The sequence below is a fragment of the Scyliorhinus torazame genome, chromosome 6 (genome assembly GCF_047496885.1).
Source record: "Scyliorhinus torazame isolate Kashiwa2021f chromosome 6, sScyTor2.1, whole genome shotgun sequence".
Lineage (NCBI taxonomy): Eukaryota > Metazoa > Chordata > Chondrichthyes > Carcharhiniformes > Scyliorhinidae > Scyliorhinus > Scyliorhinus torazame.
The window spans coordinates 44,360,397-44,388,063 of NC_092712.1; the positions used below are offsets into that span (position 1 = coordinate 44,360,397).

The 27,667-nt window shown below is 46.0% G+C and overlaps 1 protein-coding gene across 2 annotated transcripts in view; it reads right to left on the bottom strand.

Annotated features, from left to right (window-relative positions):
* rheb (Ras homolog, mTORC1 binding) overlaps window positions 1-27,667 on the bottom strand; it is a 159,408-nt gene that overhangs the window by 35,554 nt on the left and 96,187 nt on the right. For both annotated transcript variants that reach the window (XM_072508162.1, XM_072508163.1), the window contains exons 3-4: window positions 20,967-21,034; window positions 7,488-7,570 (exon numbers count right to left, since the gene is read on the bottom strand). In XM_072508162.1, the coding sequence (XP_072364263.1) occupies window positions 7,488-7,570; window positions 20,967-21,034 (151 nt within the window). The remainder of the gene's footprint in view (window positions 1-7,487; window positions 7,571-20,966; window positions 21,035-27,667) is intronic.

Consider the following 27,667-nt stretch of genomic DNA (forward strand, 5'->3'; position numbering starts at 1 on the left):
AGATTTGAAGTCGCAGGAGGGGGTCAGCATTCAGGTAGGTGGTTTGAAGTGTGTCTACTTCAATGCCAGGAGTATACGAAACAAGGTAGGGGAACTGGCAGCGTGGGTTGGTACCTGGGACTTCGATGTTGTGGCCATTTCGGAGACATGGATAGAGCAGGGACAGGAATGGATGTTGCAGGTTCCGGGGTTTAGGTGTTTTAGTAAGCTCAGAGAAGGAGGCAAAAGAGGGGGAGGTGTGGCGCTGCTAGTCAAGAGCAGTATTACGGTGGCGGAGAGGATGCTAGATGGGGACTCTTCTTCCGAGGTAGTATTGGCTGAAGTTAGAAACAGGAAAGGAGAGGTCACCCTGTTGGGAGTTTTTTATAGGCCTCCTAATAGTTCTAGGGATGTAGAGGAAAGGATGGCGAAGATGATTCTGGATATGAGCGAAAGTAACAGGGTAGTTATTATGGGAGACTTTAACTTTCCAAATATTGACTGGAAAAGATATAGTTCGAGTACAATAGATGGGTCGTTTTTTGTACAGTGTGTGCAGGAGGGTTTCCTGAAACAATATGTTGACAGGCCAACAAGAGGCGAGGCCACGTTGGATTTGGTTTTGGGTAATGAACCAGGCCAGGTGTTGGATTTGGAGGTAGGAGAGCACTTTGGGGACAGTGACCACAATTCGGTGACGTTTACGTTAATGATGGAAAGGGATAAGTATACACCGCAGGGCAAGAGTTATAGCTGGGGGAAGGGCAATTATGATGCCATTAGACGTGACTTGGGGGGGATAAGGTGGAGAAGTAGGCTGCAAGTGTTGGGCACACTGGATAAGTGGGGCTTGTTCAAGGATCAGCTACTGCGTGTTCTTGATAAGTATGTACCGGTCAGACAGGGAGGAAGGCGTCGAGCGAGGGAACCGTGGTTTACCAAGGAAGTGGAATCTCTTGTTAAGAGGAAGGAGGAGGCCTATGTGAAGATGAAGTGTGAAGTTTCGGTTGGGGCGATGGATAGTTACAAGGTAGCGAGGAAGGATCTAAAGAGAGAGCTAAGACGAGCAAGGAGGGGACATGAGAAGTATTTGGCAGGAAGGATCAAGGAAAACCCAAAAGCTTTCTATAGGTATGTCAGGAATAAGCAAATGACTAGGGAAAGAGTAGGACCAGTCAAGGACAGGGATGGGAAATTGTGTGTGGAGTCTGAAGAGATAGGCGAGATACTAAATGAATATTTTTCGTCAGTATTCACTCAGGAAAAAGATAATGTTGTGGAGGAGAATGCTGAGCCCCAGGCTAATAGAATAGATGGCATTGAGGTACGTAGGGAAGAGGTGTTGGCAATTCTGGACAGGCTGAAAATAGATAAGTCCCCGGGACCTGATGGGATTTATCCTAGGATTCTATGGGAGGCCAGGGAAGAGATTGCTGGACCTTTGGCTTTGATTTTTATGTCATCATTGGCTACAGGAATAGTGCCAGAGGACTAGAGGACAGCAAATGTGGTCCCTTTGTTCAAAAAGGGGAGCAGAGACAACCCCGGCAACTATAGACCGGTGAGCCTCACGTCTGTAGTGGGTAAAGTCTTGGAGGGGATTATAAGGGACAAGATTTATAATCATCTAGATAGGAATAATATGATCAGGGATAGTCAGCATGGCTTTGTGAAGGGTAGGTCATGCCTCACAAACCTTATTGAGTTCTTTGAGAAGGTGACTGAACAGGTAGACGAGGGTAGAGCAGTTGATGTGGTGTATATGGATTTCAGCAAAGCGTTTGATAAGGTTCCCCACGGTAGGCTATTGCAAAAAATACGGAGGCTGGGGATTGAGGGTGATTTAGAGATGTGGATCAGAAATTGGCTAGCTGAAAGAAGACAGAGGGTGGTGGTTGATGGGAAATGTTCAGAATGGAGTACAGTCACAAGTGGAGTACCACAAGGATCTGTTCTGGGGCCGTTGCTGTTTGTCATTTTTATCAATGACCTAGAGGAAGGCGCAGAAGGGTGGGTGAGTAAATTTGCAGACGATACTAAAGTCGGTGGTGTCGTCGATAGTGTGGAAGGATGTAGCAGGTTACAGAGGGATATAGATAAGCTGCAGAGCTGGGCTGAGAGGTGGCAAATGGAGTTTAATGTAGAGAAGTGTGAGGTGATTCACTTTGGAAGGAATAACAGGAATGCGGAATATTTGGCTAATGGTAAAGTTCTTGAAAGTGTGGATGAGCAGAGGGATCTAGGTGTCCATGTACATAGATCCCTGAAAGTTGCCACCCAGGTTGATAGGGTTGTGAAGAAGGCCTATGGAGTGTTGGCCTTTATTGGTAGAGGGATTGAGTTCCGGAGTCGGGAGGTCATGTTGCAGCTGTACAGAACTCTGGTCCGGCCGCATTTGGAGTATTGCGCACAGTTCTGGTCACCGCATTATAGGAAGGACGTGGAGGCTTTGGAGCGGGTGCAGAGGAGATTTACCAGGATGTTGCCTGGTATGGAGGGAAAATCTTATGAGGAAAGGCTGATGGACTTGAGGTTGTTTTCGTTGGAGAGAAGAAGGTTAAGAGGAGACTTAATAGAGGCATACAAAATGATCAGGGGGTTGGATAGGGTGGACAGTGAGAGCCTTCTCCCGCGGATGGATATGGCTGGCACGACGGGACATAACTTTAAACTGAGGGGTAATAGATATAGGACAGAGGTCAGAGGTAGGTTCTTTACGCAAAGAGTAGTGAGGCCGTGGAATGCCCTACCTGCTACAGTAGTGAACTCGCCAACATTGAGGGCATTTAAAAGTTTATTGGATAAACATATGGATGATAATGGCATAGTGTAGGTTAGATGGCTTTTGTTTCGGTGCAACATCGTGGGCCGAAGGGCCTGTACTGCGCTGTATTGTTCTATGTTCTATGTTCTAAATAGACACGAGGATTGGGAACAGTTTAAAATTCAGCAAAAGCGTACCAAGAGATTGGTTTAGCACAGGGCTAAAGAGCTGGCTTTTAAAGCAGACCAAGGCAGGCCAGCAGCACGGTTCAATTCCCGTACCAGCCTCCCCCAACAGGCGCCAGAATGTGGCAACTAGGGGCTTTTCACAGTAACTTCATTTGACGCCGACTTGTGACAATAAACGATTTTCATTTTTAATTTCAAGAAGGGAAAATACAATTTAAAGTAAGCGAGCAGGGAACATAAAAACAGAATGTAAAGGTTTTGATAGGTATGTAAAGAGAAAAAGATTGATAAAAGCAAATGTAGGCCCCCTTGCAGTCAGAAACGGGGAAATTAATAACAGGGATTAAAGAAATGGCTGAGGAACTAAATTCATACATTGTTTCTGTCTTCATAAAGGAAAACATGAATAATGTCCCAGAAGTTCTGAGAAACACAAGTTTTAGTGAGGAGCTGAAGGAAATTAGTATTAGTATAGAAATGGTTTTGGTGAAATTAATGGGATTGAAGGCAGATAAATTCTTGACAAATACATGAATAGGATGGGAATAGAGGGATATGGACCCCAGAAGTTCAGACGGGCAGCATGGTTGCCGCAGGCTTGAAGGGCCGAAGGGCCTGTTCCTGTGCTGTACTTGTCTTTGTTCTAAATCTCCTGGGCCTGATAAATTAATTACTCAGGGATGAAGATTAAGGAAGTGGCCCTAGATCCATTGGTGGTCATTTTCCAAAATTCTTTGGACTCTGGAATGGTTCCTACAGAATGGAGGGTGCTAATATAACCCTGCTATTCAAAAAGGGAGGCAGAGAGAAAACAAGGAACTATGGACCAGTGAGCCTAATGTCGGTAGTAGGGAAGTTTTGGAGTCCATTATCAAGAATTTCATGATGTGGAGATGCCGGCGTTGGCCTGGGGTGAGCACAGTAAGAAGTCTTACAACACCAGGTTAAAGTCCAACCGGTTTGTTTCAAATCACTAGCTTTCGGAGCACTGCTCGTTCCCAGGTGAATTAGATTTCATAGCACAGCATTTGGAAAGCAGTAGTCTAATCAGACAAAGTCAGCATGGATTTACAAAAGGAAAATCATGCTTAACAAATCTACTGGAATTCTTTCAAGATGTAACTAGTTGAGTTGATCAGGGAAAACAGTGGATGTGGTTTATTTTGACTTTGAGAAAGCTTTCAACAAGGTCTCACATCGCAGATTACTATGTAAAGTTAAAGTGCATGGGATTGCGGGCACGGTCTGGAGATGGATAGAAAGCTGGTTAGCAGTAAGGAAGCAAAGGGTTGGAATAAACGTTTTTCCCCCAATTGACAGGCAGTGACTAGTAGGGTACTGTAGGGATCTGTGCTGGGACCCAACTGTTCACATTATATTTGGACAAGGGAACTAAATATATTATGCTCAAATTTGCAATGATATAAAGTTGGGTGGGACGATGAGCTGTGAGGAGGATGCAATGATGCTTCATTGGGATTTGGAAAGGCTGAGAGAGTGGGCATATGCATGGCAGATACCGTAGAATGTGGATAAAAGGGAGGGTATCCTCTTCAGTAGCAAAAATAGGACGATAAACTATTTGAATGGGAGTAAATTGAGAGAGGTGGATACTCTGAGACCTTGGTGTCCTCGTGCATCAGTCGTTGAAAGTAAGTTTTCAGGTACAGCAAGCAGTAAAGGTGACAAATGGTATGTTGGCTGCTATAGAGAGGATTTGAGTATAGGAATAGACATGTTTTACTGCAATTGTACAGGGCATTGCTGATACCACACCTGCAGTATTGGTGTCCTTATTAGAGGACAGATTCATGGCACTATGGCTGCGCAGGAGGGCAGGAAGATGAATGGCAGGGCAATAGTGGTAGGGGACTCAATCGCAAGGGGAATAGTCAGGCGCTTCTGTGGACGCAATTGAGACTCCAGGATGGTAGGTTGCCTCCCTGGTGTAAGGGTCAAGAATGTCTCAGAGAGGCTGCAGGACATTCTGGGGGGTGAACAGCCAGCTGTCGTGGTTCCCATAGGCACCAACGATATAGGTAAAAAACGGGATGAAGTCCTACAAGCTGAATTCAAGGAGTTAGGAGTTAAACTAAAAAGTAGGACGTCAAAGGTAGTAATCTCAGGATTGTTACCTGTGCCACCCGAAGTAATCAGAGTAGGAATGTCAGGATAGGATGAATGCGTGGCTCAAGAGATGGTGCAAGAGGGAGGGATTCAAATTCCTGGGGCATTCGAACCGGTTGTGGGGGAGGTGGGACCAGTACAAACCGGATGGGCTGCACCTGGGCTGGAACCGATGTCCTGGGTGGGGGCGGATGGGGGTTGCTAGTGCTGTTGGGGAGGGTTTAAACTTATGTGGCAGGGGGATGGGAACCGATGCAGGAAGTCAGAGGGAAGTAAAACGGGGCCAGAAACAAAAAGCAGTAAGGGGGAAAAGTGTAAGGCAGAGAAGCCATAGTCAAAAATCTAAAAGGGCCACAGTTCAGGGTACAGTGACTAAGGAGTGCGTGAAAAGGGAGGTGGTCAATGTAGGATTGAGGGTGTTGTACCTAAATGCGCGCAGTATACGGAACAAGGTAAATGAGCTTGTTGCGCACATTGAAATTGGCCGGTACGATGTTGTGGGCATCACAGAGACGTAGCTGCAAGGGGATCAGGGCTGGGATCTAAATATCCAAGGATAGATGTCCTATCGAAAAGACAGGCAGATGGACAAAGGGTGGGGGAGGGGTTGCATTGTTAGCAAGGAACGACGTTAAATCGATAGCAAGGGGCGATATAGGATCAGAAGGCATAGATATATCTCTGTGGGTAGAGTTGAGGAATCGCAAACGTAAAAAGACCCTGATGGGAGTTATGTACAGGCCCCCTAGCAGTAGTCAGGATGTGGGGAAGGAAATAAATCAGGAGATTTAAAAAAGCAATATTACAAAATCATGGGGGACTTCAATATGCAGGTGGACTGATAAAATCAGGTTGGAAGTGGATCCCAAGAAAAGGAATTTGTGGAATGTCTAAGAGATGGGTTTTTTGAGCAGCTTATGACAGAGCCTACTAGGGAACGGGCAATTCTGGATTTGGTGATGTGTAATGAGGCAGACTTGATTAGGGAATTTAAGGTGAAGGAACCCTTAGGGAGCAGTGACCACAATATGATAGAATTTACCCTACAGTTTGAGAGGGAGGAGCTGGAATCAGATGCAACGGTATTACAATTAAATAAGGGTAACAGGAGGTAGGAGCTGGCCAAAGTTGATTGGAAAAGGAGCCTAGCAGGGAGGACAGTGGAACAGCAATGGCAGGAGTTTTGGGGGGTTATTAGGGAGGCACAACAGAAATTCATCCCAAGGGGGAGGAAACATGCTAAGGGACAAGGCATCCATGGCTGACGAGGGATGTCAAGGACAGCATAAAAGCTAAAGAAAAAGCATACAAAGTGGCGAGAATTAGTGGGAAGCCAGAGGATTGGGAAGCTTTTAAAAGCGAGCAGTGGACAACTAAAAAAGCAATAAGGGGAAGATGATGAAGTAGGAGTGCAAGCTAGCTAGCAATATCATAGATTATCATAGAATTCACAGTGCAGAAGGAGGCCATTCGGCCCATCGAGTCTGCACCGGCTCTTGGAAAGAGCACCCTACCCAAGGTCAACACCTCCCCCCTATCTCCGTAACCCAGTAACCCCACCCAACACGAAGGGTAATTTTGGACACTAAGGGCAATTTATCATGGCCAATCCACCTAATGTGGGTTTCCTCCCACATCTTTGGACTGTGGGAGGAAACCGGAGCACCCGGAGGAAACCCACACACACGGGGAGGATGTGCAGACTCCGCACAGACACTGACCCAAGCCGGAATAGAACCTGGGACCCTGGAGCTGTGAAGTAGTTGTGCTATCCACAATGCTACCGTGCTGCCCTCTAGTTCTTATATTCTTAAAATATCAAGGAAGATAGGAAGAGTTTATATAAAAGGTAAGAGAGGCAAAAATAGACATTGGACCACTGGAAAATGTGACTGGAGAAGTAATAATAGGAAACAGAGAAATGGCAGACAAACCAAATAGTTACTTTGCATCAGTCGTCACGGTGGAAGACACCAGTGGGATGCTAGAGCTCCAGGGAGAACCAGGGGACAGAGGTGAGTGCAGTGACTGAGGAGAAGGTTCTGGGGAAACAAAGGTCTGAAGGTGAAAGGTTGATTTCAGAAAGCCCCAACAGTTTGAGGATTTCAAATATATAAAATAGTTGTCTTGGGAAGGCATTTGGCTTCTTGACGTAAAAGGATAAAATTGCTGCAATAACACATTACACATTAAAAATGTTCCTCATTTCAGAAAATACCAGCTTTTGATTTCTTTGTCAAAAAACATTTCTTCGTCAATTGCAGGTTATCATTTGCGGAATAATGTAGACTCCAAGTAATAACACCACTTGAGTGCAACAATTAAATGGCTTACAAATTGGCTCGTTGCTGCTTTCTGAAAGAGCAATATGCTATCACGAGCCAATGCAGCTGTCTTACTGAAAATGAATATTGAATAAAAGTCCTTACCTTTTGTTAGATGTAACCGAGTACACCAGAATGTATCCATTAATGTCTATCGAATAGGTTTGAGGGAAAATGGAGTACTCATCCTAATAATTAAAAAGTCACAAATGGCAGGATGTCAGGGTATTGAAGTCATCATTATACTACATTACTATCAGTTGCATAACAATCTGGGCAAGGTTCAAATCATGACGTGCAAATGTGCTTGCAAGCATTTCTATACAAGAACTAAGTGCAATGTTTTGAAAATTATGCCTTTGCTGCCAGCGTTGATATTGCTTTAATAGAAATAAGTTTAAATTCATAGTATCCTTTAGTGTGAACACATTTAGACGTCAATCTCACTAACTACATATGTATGTTTTACAATCTGTGGCCAGACCCTGGGTTGCGTGTGTGTGTATGTATGTGGGTGGGAGAGAAAGAGAGAGAGGGGGAGGGGAGAGAAGAGAGAGAGTTAATGTTAGGAACCAATAATGTTTTGTTTAAAGTAGACAAAATTTCAGATTAAAGTTTCTTACTGAGTGAATAAAGCATCAAGATTCTAAAGGTTTTGAACAAACAAAAAATAAATTTCACGAATTCAGAAAGATAAAATAATTTATAATATCTATCTTATATTCCAACATTCAGTAAATATGAGTTACATGTGAAGGAGCAGGCAAACGGCGGTCTGACGTCACTCGACAGAATAAATGCCATATGCGACCAAAGCAGATTCCAGGAATTTCTCAAAAACTCACCTAGCCTAGATGTTAGTCACACAGTCAACCAATCTCCCTGAAATTTTGTCCCTCTCATGAGTGTTTTGAATCTTCACTTTTGAAGATCTTGCCTTGCAATTCCCTCCAAAGGTGACTCCAACTTGGACAAATGCAACAATGGCTCACTTCACAGGGTTTCAATTGCACCTTCCGAGATTACATTCCCCCTGATTTCAGAGTACGCTCAAGCATCAACTTGCAAGCAGTTTCCGATCTTCAGCCATGCCACTGCTCCGAAGGGGTACCTTTGCCCCAACGGCCACAGCAGAGTCACCAACCTTTGGTTGCCTTCTTGGATTTGGATCAATTTGTCCTGCTATTCACAAACAGGAAAAACCTGGGCAATTTCCCAGTGGCAGGTAGGTGCTAGTTTTACAGCTTTACCAGAACAGCTTGGCTAGCAGCATGGCTAGTTCTGAAGCACAAATATTCAGTATTACTGCTGGGTTATTGTAGGACCCATAGCCATTGCTGCATCCAGCATCTTCAGCTGTTTCTTGATATCATGTGGAGTGAATCAAGCTGAAGACTGGCATCGATGATGGTGGAAGGTTAAGATGGTTCATTCACTTGGCACTTCTGGTTGAAGGTTGCAAATGCTTGCCTAGCTATGTCCTGTCTATAAAGAGCAGGACAAATCCAATCTGATCAGTTACCCACATCTGTATACTCGAGATCATTAACAAAATGATAAAAAGATGTCGCTGCCCATGCTATCAAACATCACTTGAACAGCAATAATTTGCTGACTGGCGCCCAGTTTCAGTTCTGCCCGGGTCACTCTGACCTCATAATAGCCTGGTCTTTTACACTGCTGTATTGGGCTTCCCCATCGTTCAGCTGGGAATATCTGTGGAGTCTCCTTCCTTGGTTAGTTGTTTAATTGTCCACCACCATTCATGACTGGATGTGCAGGACTGCAGAGCTCAGATCGGACTCATTTTTTGGAGCATCACTAAGCTCTGTCTATCGCATGCTGCTTCCACTATTTCCCATGCAAGCAGTCTGGTGTTGCAGCTTCACCAGGCTGGCATCTCATTTTTAGGTATGCCTGCTGCTGCTCCTGGCATGCCCACCTGTACTCATCATTGAACCTGGCCTGGCAATAAAATGCCACCTTGGTTACACAGCGCATTAATATAGTAAATGCTATCTAGGTTGTGTTTAAGGGCAGAAATTGTTGCTGTAAGTAGAAGAATTAGAGGTGACGAAAGGCATGGTTGAAGAAATTGTGATTCTGTAGATCCTTTTCCAGATGGGCAGGTAGAATGGGTGAAGGTTGTAAGGAACCCACCAAAAATGTGGCGAGCAGAGCAAAGCAATTGAAGAGATTACAGTAAGGCAAGGAATTGGAGAGATTTGAAAACAAGGGTGGAAAACCAAGAGCAGCACCATTGGAGTGAGACTCATTTATAGTTAGGATGTGGGTAAGAGAGTTTTGGACAAATCGGAGTGCTCACGGAATGCAGCTGGAAGAGTCTGAAAAGGAGGTTAAGCTCAGAGGTGATAAAGACATACAAGGTAGCTGGCAGTGGTTGGTACTGGACTAGGTCTGGATTAATGCTTCAGAGTTCGAATACCACTGCGGATGCTTGAGAGTTTGAACTCAATTAAATAAATTCAGTAATTATGACTCAAAAACTACTGATTTTGTTGCAAAAAGCTATCTAGTTTACTAAAACATAGAATCCCTATAGTTCAGAAGGAGGCCATTCAGCAAATTGAATCTGTACCACCCTCTGAAAGAGCACTCTACCTAGGCCCACTCACCCGCAACCCACAAATTAAACATGGCCAATCCACCTAACCTTCACATCTTTGGGCGATGGTGGGGTGAGGCAGATCAAGAAATGCACCTGGGAAGGGAACGAGCTGCGGGTGTACCAGGACCTGGGAGCAGATCTGGCGAAGAGGGGGGGCGGGTTTAACCGGGTTAACGTTGCCCTCTTTAAAAAGGGGGTGAAGTTTGGACTATTGTACCCGGCCTGCCTGTAGTAAAGAATGAAGTTAAAATAGCAAGAATCGATATAGGATCAGAAGGCATAGAATCTGTGTTGAGGAATCGCAAAGATAAAAAGACTCTGATAGGTGTTATGTACAGACCCCCTAGCAGTAGTCAGGATGTGGGGCTGAAAATAGATCAGGAGGTAGAAAAGGCACATAAAAAGGCAATATTACAATAATCATGGGAGACTTCAATATGCAGGTGGACTGGGAAAATCAGATTCTTAGTGGATCCCAAGAAAAGCAATTTGTGGAATGTCTAAGAGATGTTTCTTTGGAACAGCTTGTGACAGCAGCTAGGGAACAGGCAATTCTGGATTTGGTGATGTGTAATGAGGCAGACTGGATGAGGGAACTTAAGGTGAAGGAACCCTTAGGGAGCAGTGACCACAATATGATAGAATTTACCCTACAGTTTGAGAGGGAGAAGCTGCAATCAAATGTAATGGTATTACAATTAAATAAGGGCAACTACAAAGACATGAGGGAGGAGCTGGCCAGAGTTGACTGGAAAAGGAGCCTAGCAGGGAAGATAGTGGAGCAACAATGAACGGAATTTTTGGGGGGTTATTCGGGAGGCACAACAGAAATTCATCCCAAGGAGGAAGAAACATGCTAAGGGGAGGATGAGGCATCCATGGCTGATGAGGGAAGTAAAGGACAACATAATAGCAAAAGAAAAAGCATACAAAGTAGCGAGGATTAGTGGGAAGCCAGAGGATTGGGAAGCCTTTAAAAGCGAGCAGAGGACAACTAAAAAAGCAATAAGGGGGGAGAAGATGAAATATGAGTGAAAGCTAGCTAGTAATATAAAAGAAGATAGGAAGAGATTTTTTTCAATATATAGAAGGTAAGAGGCAAAAATAGGCATTGGACCACTGGAAAATGAGGCTGGAGAAATAATAATAGGAAACAAAGAAATGGCAGAGGAACTGAATGGTTACTTTGCATCAGTCTTCACGATGGAAGACACCAGCGGGATGCCAGAGCTCCAGGAGAATCAGGGGGCAGAGGTGAGTGCAGTGGTCATCACAAAGGAGAAGGTTCTGGGGAAACTAAAGGTCTGGAGATGGATTAATCCCCTGGACCAGATGGACTACACCCCTGGGATCTAATTGAGACAGCGCAGGAGATTTTTTAAAAAATATATATTTATTAAAGTTTTTTAACAGAACAAAACAATTTTTTCCCCTTACAAACAATAACCCCCCCCCCCCCCCCCCACCCTGTACCAAAATAACACAATCGCCCGGAGCAAGATATATACATGGTAAGATGATATATTTACAGAGCTTTATACACTGGCTCTCGCCCGTTTGTGCCAGTTTCCCCCACCATCTATGTTATCCCCACTCGTCCGTCCCCTCAAGCAATCTCTCGTTTCCCCCCCCCCCCCACCTTGCCTGCTGACCGACCTTCCTCTAACGCTCCGCGAGGTAGTCTAGGAACGGTTGCCACCGCCTGTAGAACCCCTGCGCAGACCCCCTTAAGGCAAACTTAATCCTTTCCAACTTTATGAACCCAGCCATGTCGTTTGTCCAGGCCTCCACGCTAGGGGGCTTCTACTCCTTCCACATTAGCAAGATCCTTCGCCGGGCTACCAGGGGCGCAAAGGCCAGAATGCCGGCCTCTTTCGCCTCCTGCACTCCCGGCTCGTCCAATACTCCAAATATTGCTAGCCCCCAACTTGGCTTGACCCGGACTTTCACCACCTGAGATACTGCTCCCGCCACTCCTCTCCAGAACCCCTCCAGTGCCGGGCATGACCAAAACATATGGACATGGTTCACCGGGCTCCCTGAACATCTTTCACATCTATCCTCTACCCCAAAGAACCTACTCAACCTCGCCCCCGTCAAGTGCGCTCTGTGAACCACCTTAAATTGTATCAGGCTGAGCCTGGCACGAGGAGGAGGAATTGACCCTACCCAGGGCATCAGCCCACAAACCTTCCTCGATCTCCTCCCCCAGCTCCTCCTCCCATTTACCCTTCAACTCTTCTGCTAGCGCTTCCCCCTCTTCTTTCATCTCTTGGTGTATTGCTGAAACCTTGCCCTCCCCGACCCATACACCCGAGATCACCCGGTCTTGAATTTCCTGTGTCGGGAGCAGCGGGAATTCCCTGACCTGTCGCCTAACAAATGCCCTCACCTGCATATATCGGAATGCATTTCCCGGGGGTAGCTCAAACTTCTCCTCCAGTGCCCCATGGCTCGCAAATGTCCCGTCGATGAACAGGTCCCCCATTCTTCTAATCCCCGCCCGATGCCAGCCCTGGAACCCCCCGTCCATCTTCCCCGGGACAAACCGGTGGTTACCCCTGATCGGGGACCACACCGAGGCTCCCGCTGCACCCCTGTGCCGTCTCCACTGGCCCCAGATCCTTAACGTTGCCGCCACCACCGGGCTCGTGGTGTACTTTGATGGTGAGAGCAGCAACTGTGCCGTCACCAGCGCCCCCAAGCTCGTTCCTTTGCAGGACGCCATCTCCATCCTCTTCCATGCCGCCCCCTCTCCCTCCATAACCCACTTACGGATCATCGCCATATTTGCTGCCCAGTAGTAGCTCCCTAGGTTTGGCAGCGCCAGCCCTCCTCGGTTCCTACTGCGCTCCAGGAACCCTCTCCTTACCCTCGGGGCTTTGTTTGCCCACACAAACCCCATAATATTCCTACCTACTCTCTTGAAAAAGCCTTTGGTGATCACGATGGGGAGGCACTGGAACACAAACAAAAACCTCGGAAGGACCACCATTTTTACCGACTGCACTCTACCCGCCAATGACAGCGGCAACATGTCCAATCTTTTAAAGTCCACCTCCATTTGGTCCACCAACCTCATCAGATTCAGTTTGTGTAGGGCTCCCCAGCTCCTGGCTATCTGGATCCCTAGACACAGAAAACTCTCCTCCGCCCTCCTCAGCGGTAGGTCCCCTATCCCTCTTTCTTGGTCCCCTGCCTGTAGTACAAAAAGCTCACTCTTCCCTACATTGAGCTTATAGCCCGAGAACTCCCCAAACTCCCTCAAAGTCTGCATGACCTCCACCATCCCCTCCATTGGGTCCACCACGTATAGCAGCAGGTCGTCCGCGTATAGCGACACCCGATACTCTTCTCCCCCGCGGACCACCCCCCTCCATTTATTAGACTCCCTCTCTGATATGGCCACGGGTTCGATCGCCAATGCAAACAACAGGGGGGACAGAGGGCACCCCTGCCTCGTTCCTCGGTACAGCCGAAAGTACTCCGACCTCCGCCGGTTCGTCAACACACTTGCCACCGGGGCGCTGTAAAGGAGCTTAACCCAGCTAATAAACCCTCCCCCGAACCCAAACCTACGCAACACCTCCCAGAGGTACTCCCACTCAACTCGGTCAAAGGCCTTTTCCGTGTCCATGGCTGCCACTATCTCCGCCTCTCCCTCCTCCGATGGCATCATTATCACGTTTAAGAGCCGTCGCACATTCGTATTTAATTGCCTGCCCTTTACAAATCCCGTCTGGTCCTCATGTATCACCCCCGGGACACAGTCCTCAATCCTAGTGTCCAGCACTTTTGCCAATAGCTTAGCGTCCACATTAAGGAGTGAAATCGGCCTGTACGATCCACATTGCTGTGGGTCCTTGTCTCGCTTCAGAATTAAGGAAATTGTCGCCTCCGACATTGGCGGGGGCAGGGTCCCCTCCTCTCTTGCCTCATTAAAGGTCCTCACTAGTAGCTGGGCCAACAGGTCCGCATACTTTCTATAGAACTCCACCGGGAACCCATCCGGCCCCGGGGCCGTCCCCGCCTGCATGCTCCCCAAACCCTTACTCAGCTCCTCCAACCCGATTGGTGCCCCCAAACCAGCCACCTCTTGCTCCTCCACCCTCAGAAACCTCAGTTGGTCTAGGAATCGTCTCATCCCCTCTTCCCCCGCTGGGGGCTGGGATCTGTACAGCTCTTCATAGAAGGCCTTGAATACCTCGTTTATTTCCGTTGCACTCTGGGCCATGGCTCCCCCACCACCTTTGACTCCCCCTATTTCCCTCACTGCCGCCCACTTACAGAGCTGGTGTGCCAGCATCCGACTGGCCTTTTCCCCGTACTCGTAGGTCGCCCCCTGCGCCTTCCTCCACTGTGCCTCCGCCTTCCCCGTGGTCAACAGGTCAAACTCCGTCTGGAGCCGTCGCCTTTCCCCAAGTAATCTTTCCTCCAGGGCCTCTGCGTATCTCCTGTCCACTCGCAAAATCTCCCCCACTAACCTCCCCCTTTCCCTGCCCTCTGTCTTCTCCCTATGAGCCCTGATGGAGATCAGCTCTCCCCTGATCACCGCCTCCCATACCACCCCCACTCGCACCTCCCCGTTGTCGTTGGCCTCCAAGTACCTTTCAATACACACCCTTACCTTACCACACATCACCTCATCTGCCAACAGTCCCACATCCAACCGCCACAGCGGGCGTTGGTCCCTCTCCTCTCCCAGCCCCACTTCCACCCAGTGCGGGGCATGGTCCGAAACGGCTATGGCCGAATACTCCGTCCCCTCCACCCTCGGGATGAGCGCCCTGCCCAGCACAAAGAAGTCTATCCGGGAGTATGCCTTGTGCACGTGGGAGAAGAAAGAAAATTCCCTGGCCTGCGGTCTTGCAAACCTCCATGGGTCCACTCCCCCCATCTGGTCCATAAACCCAGAGCGCCCTGGCCGCCGCCGGCCTCTTTCCCGTCCTTGATCTGGAGCGGTCTAGTGCTGGGTCCAGCACTGTGTTAAAGTCCCCTCCCATTATCAGTCCTCCTACCTCCAGGTCCGGGATGCGCCCCAACATGCGCTTCATAAATCCAGCATCATCCCAGTTCGGGGCGTATACATTTACCAACACCACCCACGTCCCTTGCAACCTACCACTCACCATCACGTATCTCCCTCCATTGTCCGCTACGATAGTCTTGGCCTCAAATGACACATGTTTTCCCACCAGAATTGCCACCCCTCTGTTTTTCACATCCAGTCCAGAGTGAAATACCGGTCCTACCCATCCCCTTCTTAACCTAACCTGGTCCGCCACCTTCAGGTGTGTCTCTTGGAGCATAGCCACGTCTACCTTCAGTCCCTTCAAGTGCGCGAACACTCAAGCTCTCTTCACCGGTCCGTTCAGGCCCCTCACGTTCCACGCTATCAGCCGGATTGGAGTTTTACATATTTATTATAATTCTTTGAGGAAGTAACAAGCAATGTGGATAAACAGGAACCTGTTGGGGGACTTCCGGTGGCAGCATGTAGGGAGAGGTTGCACATGAGATGCTTGCCAAAAGGGTATTTCTTTCTTGGTCCTTTTTGCCCAGTTTCAGAATATTTTTATGTTCAATCCCATGTTCAATGGTATAATGGTTTAGCACAGCGGGCTAAACAGCTGGCTTGTAATGCAGAACCATGCCAGCAGGGCGGGTTCAATTCCCGTACCGGCCTCCCCGAACAGGCGCTGGAATGTGGCGACTAGAAGCTTTTCACAGTAACTTCATTGAAGCCTATTTGTGACAATAAGCGATTATTAATTAATTATTAATAAAGTGTCCGCATAAGGGAAATTCCAAGTAAGATCAGGACAAAAAGGAAAAAATTTCTGATATAAATTCATTGACCGATCGGAGACCTCTTGAGGCTCCTCGGTGGAGAAAGTGGCGGAGGCTGCTCCTGTGACTCTGGCCACTCCAATGACAGCCGAGGTGCTTGCTGGCATCTTGGCAGTGGAGTTTGAGAAGCACTGGAAGGATCTGTGCAAGAACCTTCGTAAGTATTCAACAGAGTTGGCGAGGCTCCCATCCGATTGAAGACGGAAAAGACCTCCAAAACGGTAAAAGAGCACGGTCCGGTGACGAAGGGCATGGAGGCAGTTCTTTCACAGCACGGCAAACAAATCGCATCACTGGCGGCTGGGAGCACTGATCGACGATGAAAATAACGCACTGAATAGTGGGGTTACCAGAGCATATGGAAGGCCCAGCTCCCACAGAGTACGTCTCAAGGTTGTTTAGGAAGATGGTGGTGGTGGTGGTTGGGGGAGGGGCTTGGAGTATTGTACCCAGCCTGCCTGTAGTGAGGACCCCCCCACCACCACACAAAAAGTTGGATCAAGTCCATCGGACACTATGGCGAAAGCTCCACCCGAACGAGCCACCAAGGGCTGTTATTGTACATTTCTACAGCTTCCAAACGGATCCTGAAATGGGCTAAGAAGTATCGGGAATATAAGTGGAAAGGTTGCACCATCAGGATTTCCCAGGATGTTGGAGCTGAGCTGGCAAAGAAGCAGGCAGCATTTAACAAGGCTAAAGTCGACCTGTATAAGAGTGGAGTTTGTTTTGGGGTGGTGTACCCGGCACAGCTCAGAGTGCTTTATTATTTCGAAGTGCTGGAGGATGCGGGTGCCATTGCAAAAAACATAAGCCTTGAGCTGATAGTGTTTGTGAGGTTTCTGGTTGTTGTTGTGGGTGTGGGAGGGCACAAGTGGGTATGGAGAGATGCTGGGATTCCTTGCACATACATGTTTGCATTTCTCTGTTCTTGGGTGGAATGATTGTTTCATATGTTCGATGGGGCCTTAACATTATGAGGGGTATTGTCCTTTGTATTATGGTCGTTATGGGGAATATGTAACCTCTGGTTGGAATATGATGTTTGAAGAGGTTTTGTTCTGCTTTGCGTTCTCAGTCTAGGCAGTATGTTTTCTTTTTAGAACATAGAACATTACAGCACAGTACAAGCCCTTTGGCCCTCAATGTTGCGCCGACCTGTGAAACCACTCTCAAGCCCATCTATACTATTCCCTTATCGTCCACATGTCTATCCAATGACCATTTGAATGCCCTTAGTGTTGGCGAGTCCACTACTGTTGCAGGCAGGGCATTCCACGCCCTTACTACTCTCGGAATAAAGAACCTACCTCTGACATCTGTCTTATATCTATCTCCCCTCAATTTAAAGCTATGTCCCCTCGTGCTAGACATCACCATCCAAGGAAAAAGGCTCTCACTGTCCACCCTATCCAATCCTCTGATCATCTTGTATGCCTCAATTAAGTCACCTCTTAACCTTCCTCTCTCTAACGAAAACAGCCTCAAGTCCCTCAGCCTTTCCTCATAACATCTTCCCTCCATACCAGGCAACATTCTGGTAAATCTCCTCTGCACCCTTTCCAATGCTTCCACATCCTTCCTATAATGCGGTGACCAGAATTGCATGCAATACTCCAAATGCGGCCGCACCAGAGTTTTGTACAGCTGCAACATGACCTCATGGCTCCGAAACTCAATCCCTCTACCAATAAAAGCTAACACACCGTAAACCTTAACAACTCTCTCAACCTGGGTGGCAACTTTCAGGGATCTATGTCCATGGATACCGAGATCTCCCTGCTCATCCACATTGCCAAGAATCTTACCATTAGCCCAGTACTCTGTCTTCCTGTTATTCCTTCCAAAATGAATCACCTCACACTTTTCTGCATTAAACTCCTTTTGCCACCTCTCAGCCCAGTTCTGCAGCTTATCTATGTCCCTCTGTAACTTGTAACATCCTTCCGCACTGTCCACAACTCCACCGACTTTAGTGTCATCTGCAAATTTACTCACCCATCCTTCTCCGCCCTCCTCCAGGTCATTTATAAAAATGACAAACAGCAGTGGTCCCAAAACAGATCCTTGTGGTACACCACTACTAACTGGACTCCAGTCTGAACATTTCTCATCAACCACCACCTTCTTCCAGCTGGCCAATTTCTGATCCAAACTGCTAAATCACCCTGAATCCCATGCCTCTGTATTTTCTGCAGTAGCCTACCATGGGGAACCTTATCAAACGCTTTACTGAAATCCATATACACCACATCAACTGCTTTACCCTCATCCACCTGTTTGGTCACCTTCTCAAAGAACTCAATAAGGTTTGTGAGGCACGACCTACCCTTTACAAAACCGTAAACTTTTACTCTGGGTAGGGGCCGGTGCGCCTTGCTAGCTGAAGAGTTTGCTAGCTAATGGGAGCCAAGGCTGCGGCTCATTATACCAGGCGGAGGTGATGGGGGAATAGGGATAATTTGCTGACTGTGACTGCAGATTTCTCTTTGTTTTGCCTTGCTGGTGAGTTTGGTGGCCATTTTAGGAGAACCTCATGTGTCCAAGTAGTTTTTGGATAACCCCTTTTGGTGGAATGACTCCAGAGGTGGATGGTCCCCAATTCAGATGATCACCTGGAATATAAGGGGACTGGGTGGCCCAGTTAAAAGGTCGAGGGCATTCGTTCACCTGAAAAGTTTGAGCGCTGATGTGGTGTTTTTGCAGGAGACCCATTGCGGGTAAAGGATCAGATCAGGCTGCAGAAGAGGTGGGTGGGCCAGTTATGTAATTCAGGCTTTGAGGGTCAGACCAGCGGGGGCCACGATTTGATTAATAACCAAGTTGCATTTTCGGTCACCAAGATTGTTGCGGATCCTGGTGGGAAGTGTGTTATGGTCAGTGGGTCTTTGTGGCAGGCACTTTGGTGGTCCTAGTCAATGCCTATGCGGCAAACTGGGATGATTCGGGATTTATTAGGTTGCTGGCCTCGATTCCTAACTTGGACTCACACCAACTAATCTTAAGGGGGGGGGGGAGAGAGAAAGTGTGGAGAGTACTGAAATGAAACTGTTCTAGATCTGAAGTTAGATTGATCTAGGCCCAGGCCTCTGGCACCATCAGGGGTGGCAAAGACATTGTTATTTTTTATGGAGAAGATGGGATGGGATTGGGGGGGGGGGGGGGGTGATATCCGTGGCGCTTTTTGCATCCGCTCCCAAATCCATTGTGTATTCACAGATTGATTGTTTTCCTGGCAGGTGGGTCTCTTCTCCCATGGTGAAGAGGGTGAGGTATTCAACTATTGTGATCTCTGACCATGCTCCATACTTTGTGGACTTAGCCCTATATCCAGGTCCGCCTCAGCATCCACCTTGAGGGTTGGATACGGCGATGTTAGCAGATAAAGGATTTGGCACACGTATATCCTCCGCCATTGAGGAGGATATGTGGCGACTAGGGGCTTTTCACAGTAACTTCATTGAAACCTACTTGTGACAATAAGCGATTATTATTAATTTATTAATTATCATAAATAACATCTTAAAAAGCAGCATCCCCGCTCCCCTTACACCGCAAATCCAAATGAATGATGGCTCATATTTTACTGTATCTACTGGTTGAATGAGTAAATACATTAAATAGCTGCTTTCCAGAAAGATCTTCAAGAAAAATACTTTCCCTGTTCTTTCTTAGAATGCGGGTGGTAGGAAAGTAGGAGGAAAGGGAACAAAAACTACTAAAGTGCGACAAATTCAGTAAAGCTGGACAATTGTATCTTATTGCAGCCATCTCCTGGCAACATCAACAGCATTGAGCTAGTTGGATCAAATTTTAAAAATTAATCACTGGCTTGGCCACCATTTATTGCCTATCCCTGGCTGCCGTTGAGAAGGTGGTGTGAGCTGCACTCATGAACCGCTGGAATTCCTGGGGTGTAGCTACACCCACAGTGCTGTTAGAGCAGGAATTCCTGGACTGACCCATTGACGGTCAGATATTTGGAGAAGTAATACTGACATGGGGCAGCACGGTAGCCTTGTGGATAGCACAATTGCTTCACAGCTCCAGGGTCCCAGGTTCAATTCCAGCTTGGGTCACTGTCTGTGTGGAGTCTGCACATCCTCCCCGTGTGTGCGTGGGTTTCCTCCGGGTGCTCCGGTTTCCTCCCACAGTCCAAAGATGTGCAGGTTAGGTGGATTGGCCATGATAAATTGCCCTTAGTGTCCAAAATTGCCCTTAGTGTTGGGTGGGGTTACTGGGTTATGGGGTTACTGGGATAGGGTGGCGGTGTTGACCTTGGGTAGAGTGCTCTTTCTAAGAGCCGGTGCAGACTCGATGGGCCGAATGGCCTCCTTCTGCACTGTAAATTCTATGAAAGCCTATTACGTTTCTAACAGGATTCTACAGATTTATAATTATCATTCATTTGGGGGCGGCACGGTCGCACAATGGTTAGAACCGCTGCCTCCCGGCCCCGGGTCACTGTCCGTGTGAAGTTTGCACATTCTCCTGGTGTTTGCGTGGGTCTCACCCCACAACTCAAAGATGGGCAAGCTAGGTGGATTGGCCACTGTTAATTGGAAAAAAAAGTAATTAGGGACTCTAAATTTTTTTTTTTTTTTAAATTAACTTAATAATAATCTTTATTAATGTCACAAGTAGGCTTACATTAATACTGCAATTAAGTCACTGTGAAAATCCTTAGTCGCCACACTATGGCGCCTGTTCGGGTACACTGAGGGAGAATTCAGAATGTCCAAATTACCTAACAGCACATCTTTCAGGACATGTGGGAGGAAACTGGAGCACCTGAGGAAATCCATGCAGACACGGGGAGAACGTGCAGACTCCGCACAGTCAGTGACCCAAGCTGGGAATCGAACGAGGATCCCCAACGCTCTGAATCAACAGTGCTAACCATTATGCTACTTAGTTGCTGTAATATTGTTTTTCTGATGTCAATTTTGCTCAGCATGGTGAGCACTGCAAAAATAGTGAGTTAAACTCGCCAATATAACCATTCATTAATTGTACAATCCTCTACCATAATGCAGTCTGATGGTGCACTATACTGAATACATCAGCTGAGAACACCAAGTCCATACTTGGAGGATTGCCCTTACCTGTCCAGCTGTATCCACGAGCTGCAGGTGGTAATCTTGGCCATTCACTGTGATCAATTTAGTAAATGCTAAAAACAGACCAGAAAAAAATAACGTGTTAAATAGTGATATCCGAGAAAACAAATGAATCAATGCAAAATAGACTATCAAAGAATGATAATAGTTTTGGGAAAGATTTGGCTTTAAGGTATCCAAAAACACACTCATTGAACTGTCAAAGGACAGAGTGACATTTTTCAGATGCCAAATCACATTAGATTACTGCATTGAAGCTTGATATTTGAAATTTCACAGAAACAAAACACCTTGGAGACATTACAACTACTCCAATTCAGACCATGCTAAATTTAGAAACTTCAGAATTTCAAATTGGAACAGAATACATTCTGAACAGATTATATGCTTAAAGTACTGTCCATGACCATGAATTGCTGTCTAGCTCAAAATAAAGACAAAGCAACCAACTGTTTCAGCATTTCACACATTTATAAACCTCTTTGCACTATCCACCACATGAAAACCAATTGAGATTAATAGTCAAAAATATAAGCGTGTTAAAAAGGGACCATGACACTCACAATAAGTTTGCTAGCAATCTCCATTTACTAAATTGTACATCGAGCTTTGGCTAATGTGATAAGAATAACTTGAAGTTATATAATGTCTTCCGTTTTTAAAAAATAAATTTGAAGCACCCAATTCTTTTTTTCCAATCAAGGGTCAATTTAGAGCGGCCAATTCACCTACCATGCACATCATTTTGGGCTATGAGGTGCGACCCACACAGACACGGGGAGAATGTGCAAACTCCACGCGTACAGTGGCCCAGGGCCGGGAACGAATCCAGGTCCTCAGCACCTTGAGGCAGCAGTGCTAACCACTGTGCCACCTGATGCCTTTCGTAACCTCAGAAGTCCCAGAACTTTTTACAGCCACTCAAGTACTTTTGATGTTAATCGCAATATGCAGAGAAACTTAACAAAAGAGTATTGAGGTAGTTGGTTGGAATGAATCAAATTTACAATTAAATCTGTGTAAAAATAATTGTGAAAGATTTCTACATAATCTGTACACAAGTACCCATATGCAGCAATGGGATAAATAATCAAATAATCGGTTTTATGGATATTGAAGAGATGAAGGTATGCCAGATCAGCAGCTGAAATCCCCTGCTCCTCTTCCAATAGTTGCCCAAAATCCTTTATAGTCGCCAGAGAAAAGATGACTTGATTTATTTATTGAAAGACAGTAGCTCCTACAACACTGCACTAAACTATGCTCAAGTTTTTGGAGTGCTACTTGAACCCACGTTTTGATGTTCGGAGGAATGTGTGCCAATGAGCCAAGAGATACTGGACTCATTAACAAGTCACTAAAATAAAGGTTTGAAGCATGCAAAATTGATAATTAAGGCCGCTACTAGGTATACATATTTCAAGAGTGTAAGGAAATTGCGTTAAAAAATAGAATAATGCAAAGGGAAAAAAGTATGAGTTACAAAATCTGACATCAATACTAATTGTGTTACAGACTCTTGCTTATTCTCAACAGAGCACAAGAGCAAACTATCTGGATAGTGGATGGAAAGGCTGGTGAAATGTGTGGTGCAGGTAGGCAACATTAATGAACCAAGCATCAAGCTGCACTTCCCAGCTGATGCCAACCAAGCTAAAATCTATGTTGGGAGGAGGAAAGAGGAATTGGAGGGAGCAGTGACCCTGGAGAACTGCGCCACAAATGACTGCTTCCTTGGGAGGCACCCTTGAATCTGGTGAACAGAATTCAATACCTTCCCAGAATGATGGGTGTTTTCTATGCCAAAACATAGCTCAGACCAAAAAAAACTACTATTTCAAGATCAGCAAAAAAGGTAGTTTTTTGACTGATGGGGATCTTAACTCCAAAAGAATAATCTAAAAGTAACAGCCATATTTCTGCTCATGATGAATACATAAAACATCATAGTGCTTTCTGTAGACCATTTTCATTCCCTCACTAACCCCATCCAGATAGTTTAAAACCCTCTGCAAAAGGCTTAATTTTGACAAAGCTTATAGACATTCTTAAAATTTCTTCTTCCTTGGTTGGGCAATGACTTTCTATTAGACTTCTTCAAGATGTCTTGGAATTTTCCTTACACTAAAGTTGATATAAAAAAATGGAAGATATGGCTACACAGAATTTCAAACGATTTGGCTCTCAAGAAACTAGATGCTATGAGACTACATGGATGCAAAGACAGGAAAGAAAACCACCCTGATTTCCCACACAAGTGAGGCAAGGTTCCTCACTGTCACTGATCCTAACTAGTTCTCATGTTCACAGGAATCATGAGATAATATTGGAGGATTCTGGGAAGGAAAAGTGTGGTCCTTCTTTCTTTTAAATAAATTTAGAGTGCCCAATTAATTTTTTCCAATTAAGGGGCAATTTAGTGTGGGCAATCCACTTACTTGCACATCTTTTTGGGTAGCGAGGGTGGGACCCACACAGACACAGGGGGAATGTGCAAACGACACGTGGACAGTGACCCAGGGCCAGGATCGAACCCGGATCCTCGGCGACATGAGGCAGCAGTGCTAACCACTGCACCACCGTGCCGCCCGGTGGTCCTTCTTTCTACAAACGATGTACGTGTCCCCCAACTAGATTCTAACTGCCCTTTAGTAATGAAAAATCCTAATGAAGCAAAGTTTATAACGTGAAATTGAAATTAGTATTGGTGGTATCACGACAACATACAATTTTCAAAGTTACCTCGAGTAAGAATTGATCAAAGAATAAAATGTCTTTCCAAGCAAACTACATTGTTTTCAAAGCCTTTTTCATTTGCTCTGTTCAGAAGTTTATACCCTCCTGTACACTTGCACACTAAAATTACTGTACATCTGTAATAGCTTAAATGTTTTCACATCAACTAAAAAATGGAGGGTGTAGTCTCCATTTCATGGGAGATAATGTTGAAAGCACATCATTACTAGCTGAAAGACCGGCAGTTGTTGGATTGTGTATTAGAGGTTCCACAGGGTGATGGTCTTCAGAAACCCACGACCACTACCATCTAGAAGGACAAAGGCAGCAGGTATCTGGGAACACCCACCATCTGGGAACACTCACCATCCTGACTTGGAAATTTATCGCTGTTCCTTCACGGTCACTGTCAAAATCTTGAAGCTCCCTTCCCAACAGCAGTGTGTGTGTACCTACACCACATGGACTGCAGCCGTTCAAGAAGGCAGCTCACCACCACCTTAGAGGACAATTTGGGATGGGCAACAAATGCTGGCCTAGCCAGCGACGCCCACATCCCATAAAAAACATTTCTTAAGAACATGATTGATCGTGTCCTTTGTGCTTCCTCTCATTGTACGGAATTGTAACCATGATTAACGGCTGATCCATTCACAAAAAATTTAAACTCGTCTTAAATAAATCATTAACTTTTCAGTATGAGGCTTACAATGCATTCAGCAGATTAAACTACTGTCACCACTTGCAGAGAATTAATAATTGTTAAAAATAAATAAATTTAGTGCATCCAATTCAGTTTTTCCAATTAAGGGGCAACTTAGCATGGCCAATCCATCTAGCCTGCACATCTTTGGGTTGTGGGGGTGAAACCCACGCAAACATGGGGAGAATGTGCAAACTCCACATGGACAGTGACCCAGAGCCGGGATCAAACCTGGGAACTCAGCGCCGTGAGGCAGCAGGGCTAACCCACTGTGCCACCGTGCTGCCCGAGAATTAATAAAAACTGTCAGAAAATAATATATGTTACATATTGATATGACTGCTCTTCAGGTTAACAATAAGCAGTTTTCCAAAAGCCTGATTACAATCAGGGTTTTCCCTGACATTTGTTGCGCTCATCCTCTCCCCTCTCCATAAAGCAGGTTGCTGAAAGAGCTGGGAGTGGGACCAATTATCCTATTCAAATTGGGTGTCCGTTCAAACGTCGAAGCAAATAATTCAACCGGGGAGCACCTGTGGGGAAATTAGATGAAACCTTGCTACACACTGCTGTGATTACTATAATTGTAATCCTGCAGCACTATTTGTTGGTTTAATACAATTTAGCTGCAAGGGTTCTCCAAATAAAACGCACTCACATTCTGACTAAAATAAGAAGTCTTACAACACCAGGTTAAAGTCGAACAGGTTTGTTTCGAATCACTAGCTTTTGAAGTGCAGCTCCTCCCTCAGGTTAGTTAAAGAGGAAATTAATACAATAATGAGGGTGGTTATTGGCTCTGATGATGTGGAATCAAAAGAGTAGAGCTGAGAAACACCAAGAGGCAGAAAACATTAGTGGAGCTCATATACAGAGTTCGAAACTGTAGTGGTGATGTTGGGAGTGGTACTAAATAGGAAATTAGAGACACATACAATAAAGGAACATCTGCAATTATGGGTGACTTTAATCTGCAGATAAATTGGGCACATCAAATCAGTAGCAATGCGGTGGAGAAGGAATTCCTGTAGTGTATACGGGATGGTTTTCTGGACCAATACATTGAGGAACGAACTGGCGAACAGGCCACTCTAGACCGGGTACTGTGTTATGAGAAAGGGACAATTTGCAATCCAGTTGTGAGAGCCCTTGGGGATGAGTGACCATAATATGATTGCATTTGCAGAGTAACATAGTTGATTCTGAGACTAGGGTCCTGAATCTAAATAACAGAAACTAAGATGGTATGAAGTGGGATTTCAGCATGATGGATTTGGGGAGCCTTACTTATTTATTTTTTTCAGCACGGGAGGCCATTTGACCAATTGAGTCTGCACCTCCAAAAGAGCACCCTACATAGGTCCACTCCCCCGCCCTATCCCCGTAACGCTGCGCATCAATTATGGCCAATCCACCCAAACTGCACATCTCTGGACACTAAATGGCAATCTAGTAAGGCCAATTCACCTAACCTGCACATCTTTGGACTGTGGGAGGAAACCGGAGAACCCAGACGAAGCCCATGCAAACACGGAGAGAATGTACAAACTCTCACAGTCACCCAAGGCCGGAATCGAATCCTGGTTCCTGGCGCTGTGAGGCAGTGTTAAACATTCAAATAGCACATAGGTGAACTGCAACAATAGTTCATTCCGGTCTGGCACAATAAAACAAAATGGGAAAGGTAGCCAAACCACTGACAAGGGAAATTAGACACTGTATTAAATTGAAGGAAAGAGACTTACAAATTGGCCAGGAAAAAAAAAAAAAATGAGGACCCGAGGATTGGAGGCAGTTTAGAATTCAGCAAAAAATAAGAGGTCTCCCATCTAAGATGGAGATTAGAATTTGAGGGTCATGAGTCTATGGAATTCTCTTCCCCAGAAAGTGGTGGAGGCTGGGTTTTGAATATTTTAAAAGACTAAGTTAGGTAGATTCTCAACTGGCAAGGGAATCAACGGTTACTCCCTTATTTTCCCTTTCTTTTATTTTTGCCATCACATTTTTGATCCATGAATGATTTATGGGCATGCATCTTTAATTCAAGTAGAGGAAAGCAGTGGCCTGTGGCTTTGATTCAATCAGAAGCCTGTGCTGGTTCATACTGGAGTTGTCGATTGTCTGGCCCAATAACTGAGATTGGCCGAGACTCGGTTTGATTGATTTGACTGGTGGGCAATTAATTGGCCCAAAGGGCTGTGCTCTGCCTGCTAACAGGTGATGATTGGTCCTCATCCCACTGGAATGTTTTCCAGAGTCACGAGGTTCTCAGTTTGGTACCTGGCAGCTTAGACCCGCTCTCTCTGCTCTGTTTTCTCCAGAAAGGCTGTGTTTCTGAACTGGCAGACAATCAGCCTATCTACAGGAGAACGATTAAAGACTTTACAGGCAAAGTCCAGACTCAGTTCACTCTCTCCATGAAGCTGGTGCTAATTCTCTCCCGAAAGAACCAGCTAACTTTCTCTCCAGTAAGTCTGGGGGTATTAGCTTCCTGAAACTGGAGGGCCAAAGACAGATCACGAACCGAAAGCAAAGGTTGAAGCAGGGACACAGCTTCTCCAAGTGGCAAGTTCAGGCTGCAAAACAAAGACTTGTGATTTACAAGCTTACTGTGAGGAAAGCAAGTAAGGAACCATCTCAAGAAAATACTCTTTTTCTCTTTAACTCTTCCCCCCCCCCCCCCGACCTCTCAATGTTTGTCGGTGTGTGTGGGTTGAGTGGGGAGGCAAGTAGGAGTTAGGCATTTATTAATATTTAACCAGCTGTATTTGCTGTATTTCATTATAGCCCATTATAGGGGCTGGTTTAGCACAGTGGGCTAAACAGCTGGCTTGTAATGCAGAACAATGCCAGCAGCACGGGATCAATTCCCGTACCGGCCTCCCCGAACAGGCGCCGGAATGTGGCGACTAGGGGCTTTTCACAAGAACTTCACTGAAGCCTACTTGTGACAATAAGCGATTATTATTATAAATAAACAGTAATTGTGTTCAAACTTACAAACCTGGTGACTGTACTTATTGGGCAGCCAAGGGCCAAAGACGTTGGGTATTTTTTAAAGAATTATTGGTTAATTCACTCGTGTTGTGACTCTGGGACTTGTGGGGCTGGAACGGACTGCGCACTTGCCCAGGGTGTTGCAGCAGTAGAAGGAAAGTGGAGTTACGGCCACAATCAGATCAGCCATGGTCTTACTGAATATCAGATCAGGTTCCAGGATCCAAATGGAATACCTTTGCTCCTACTT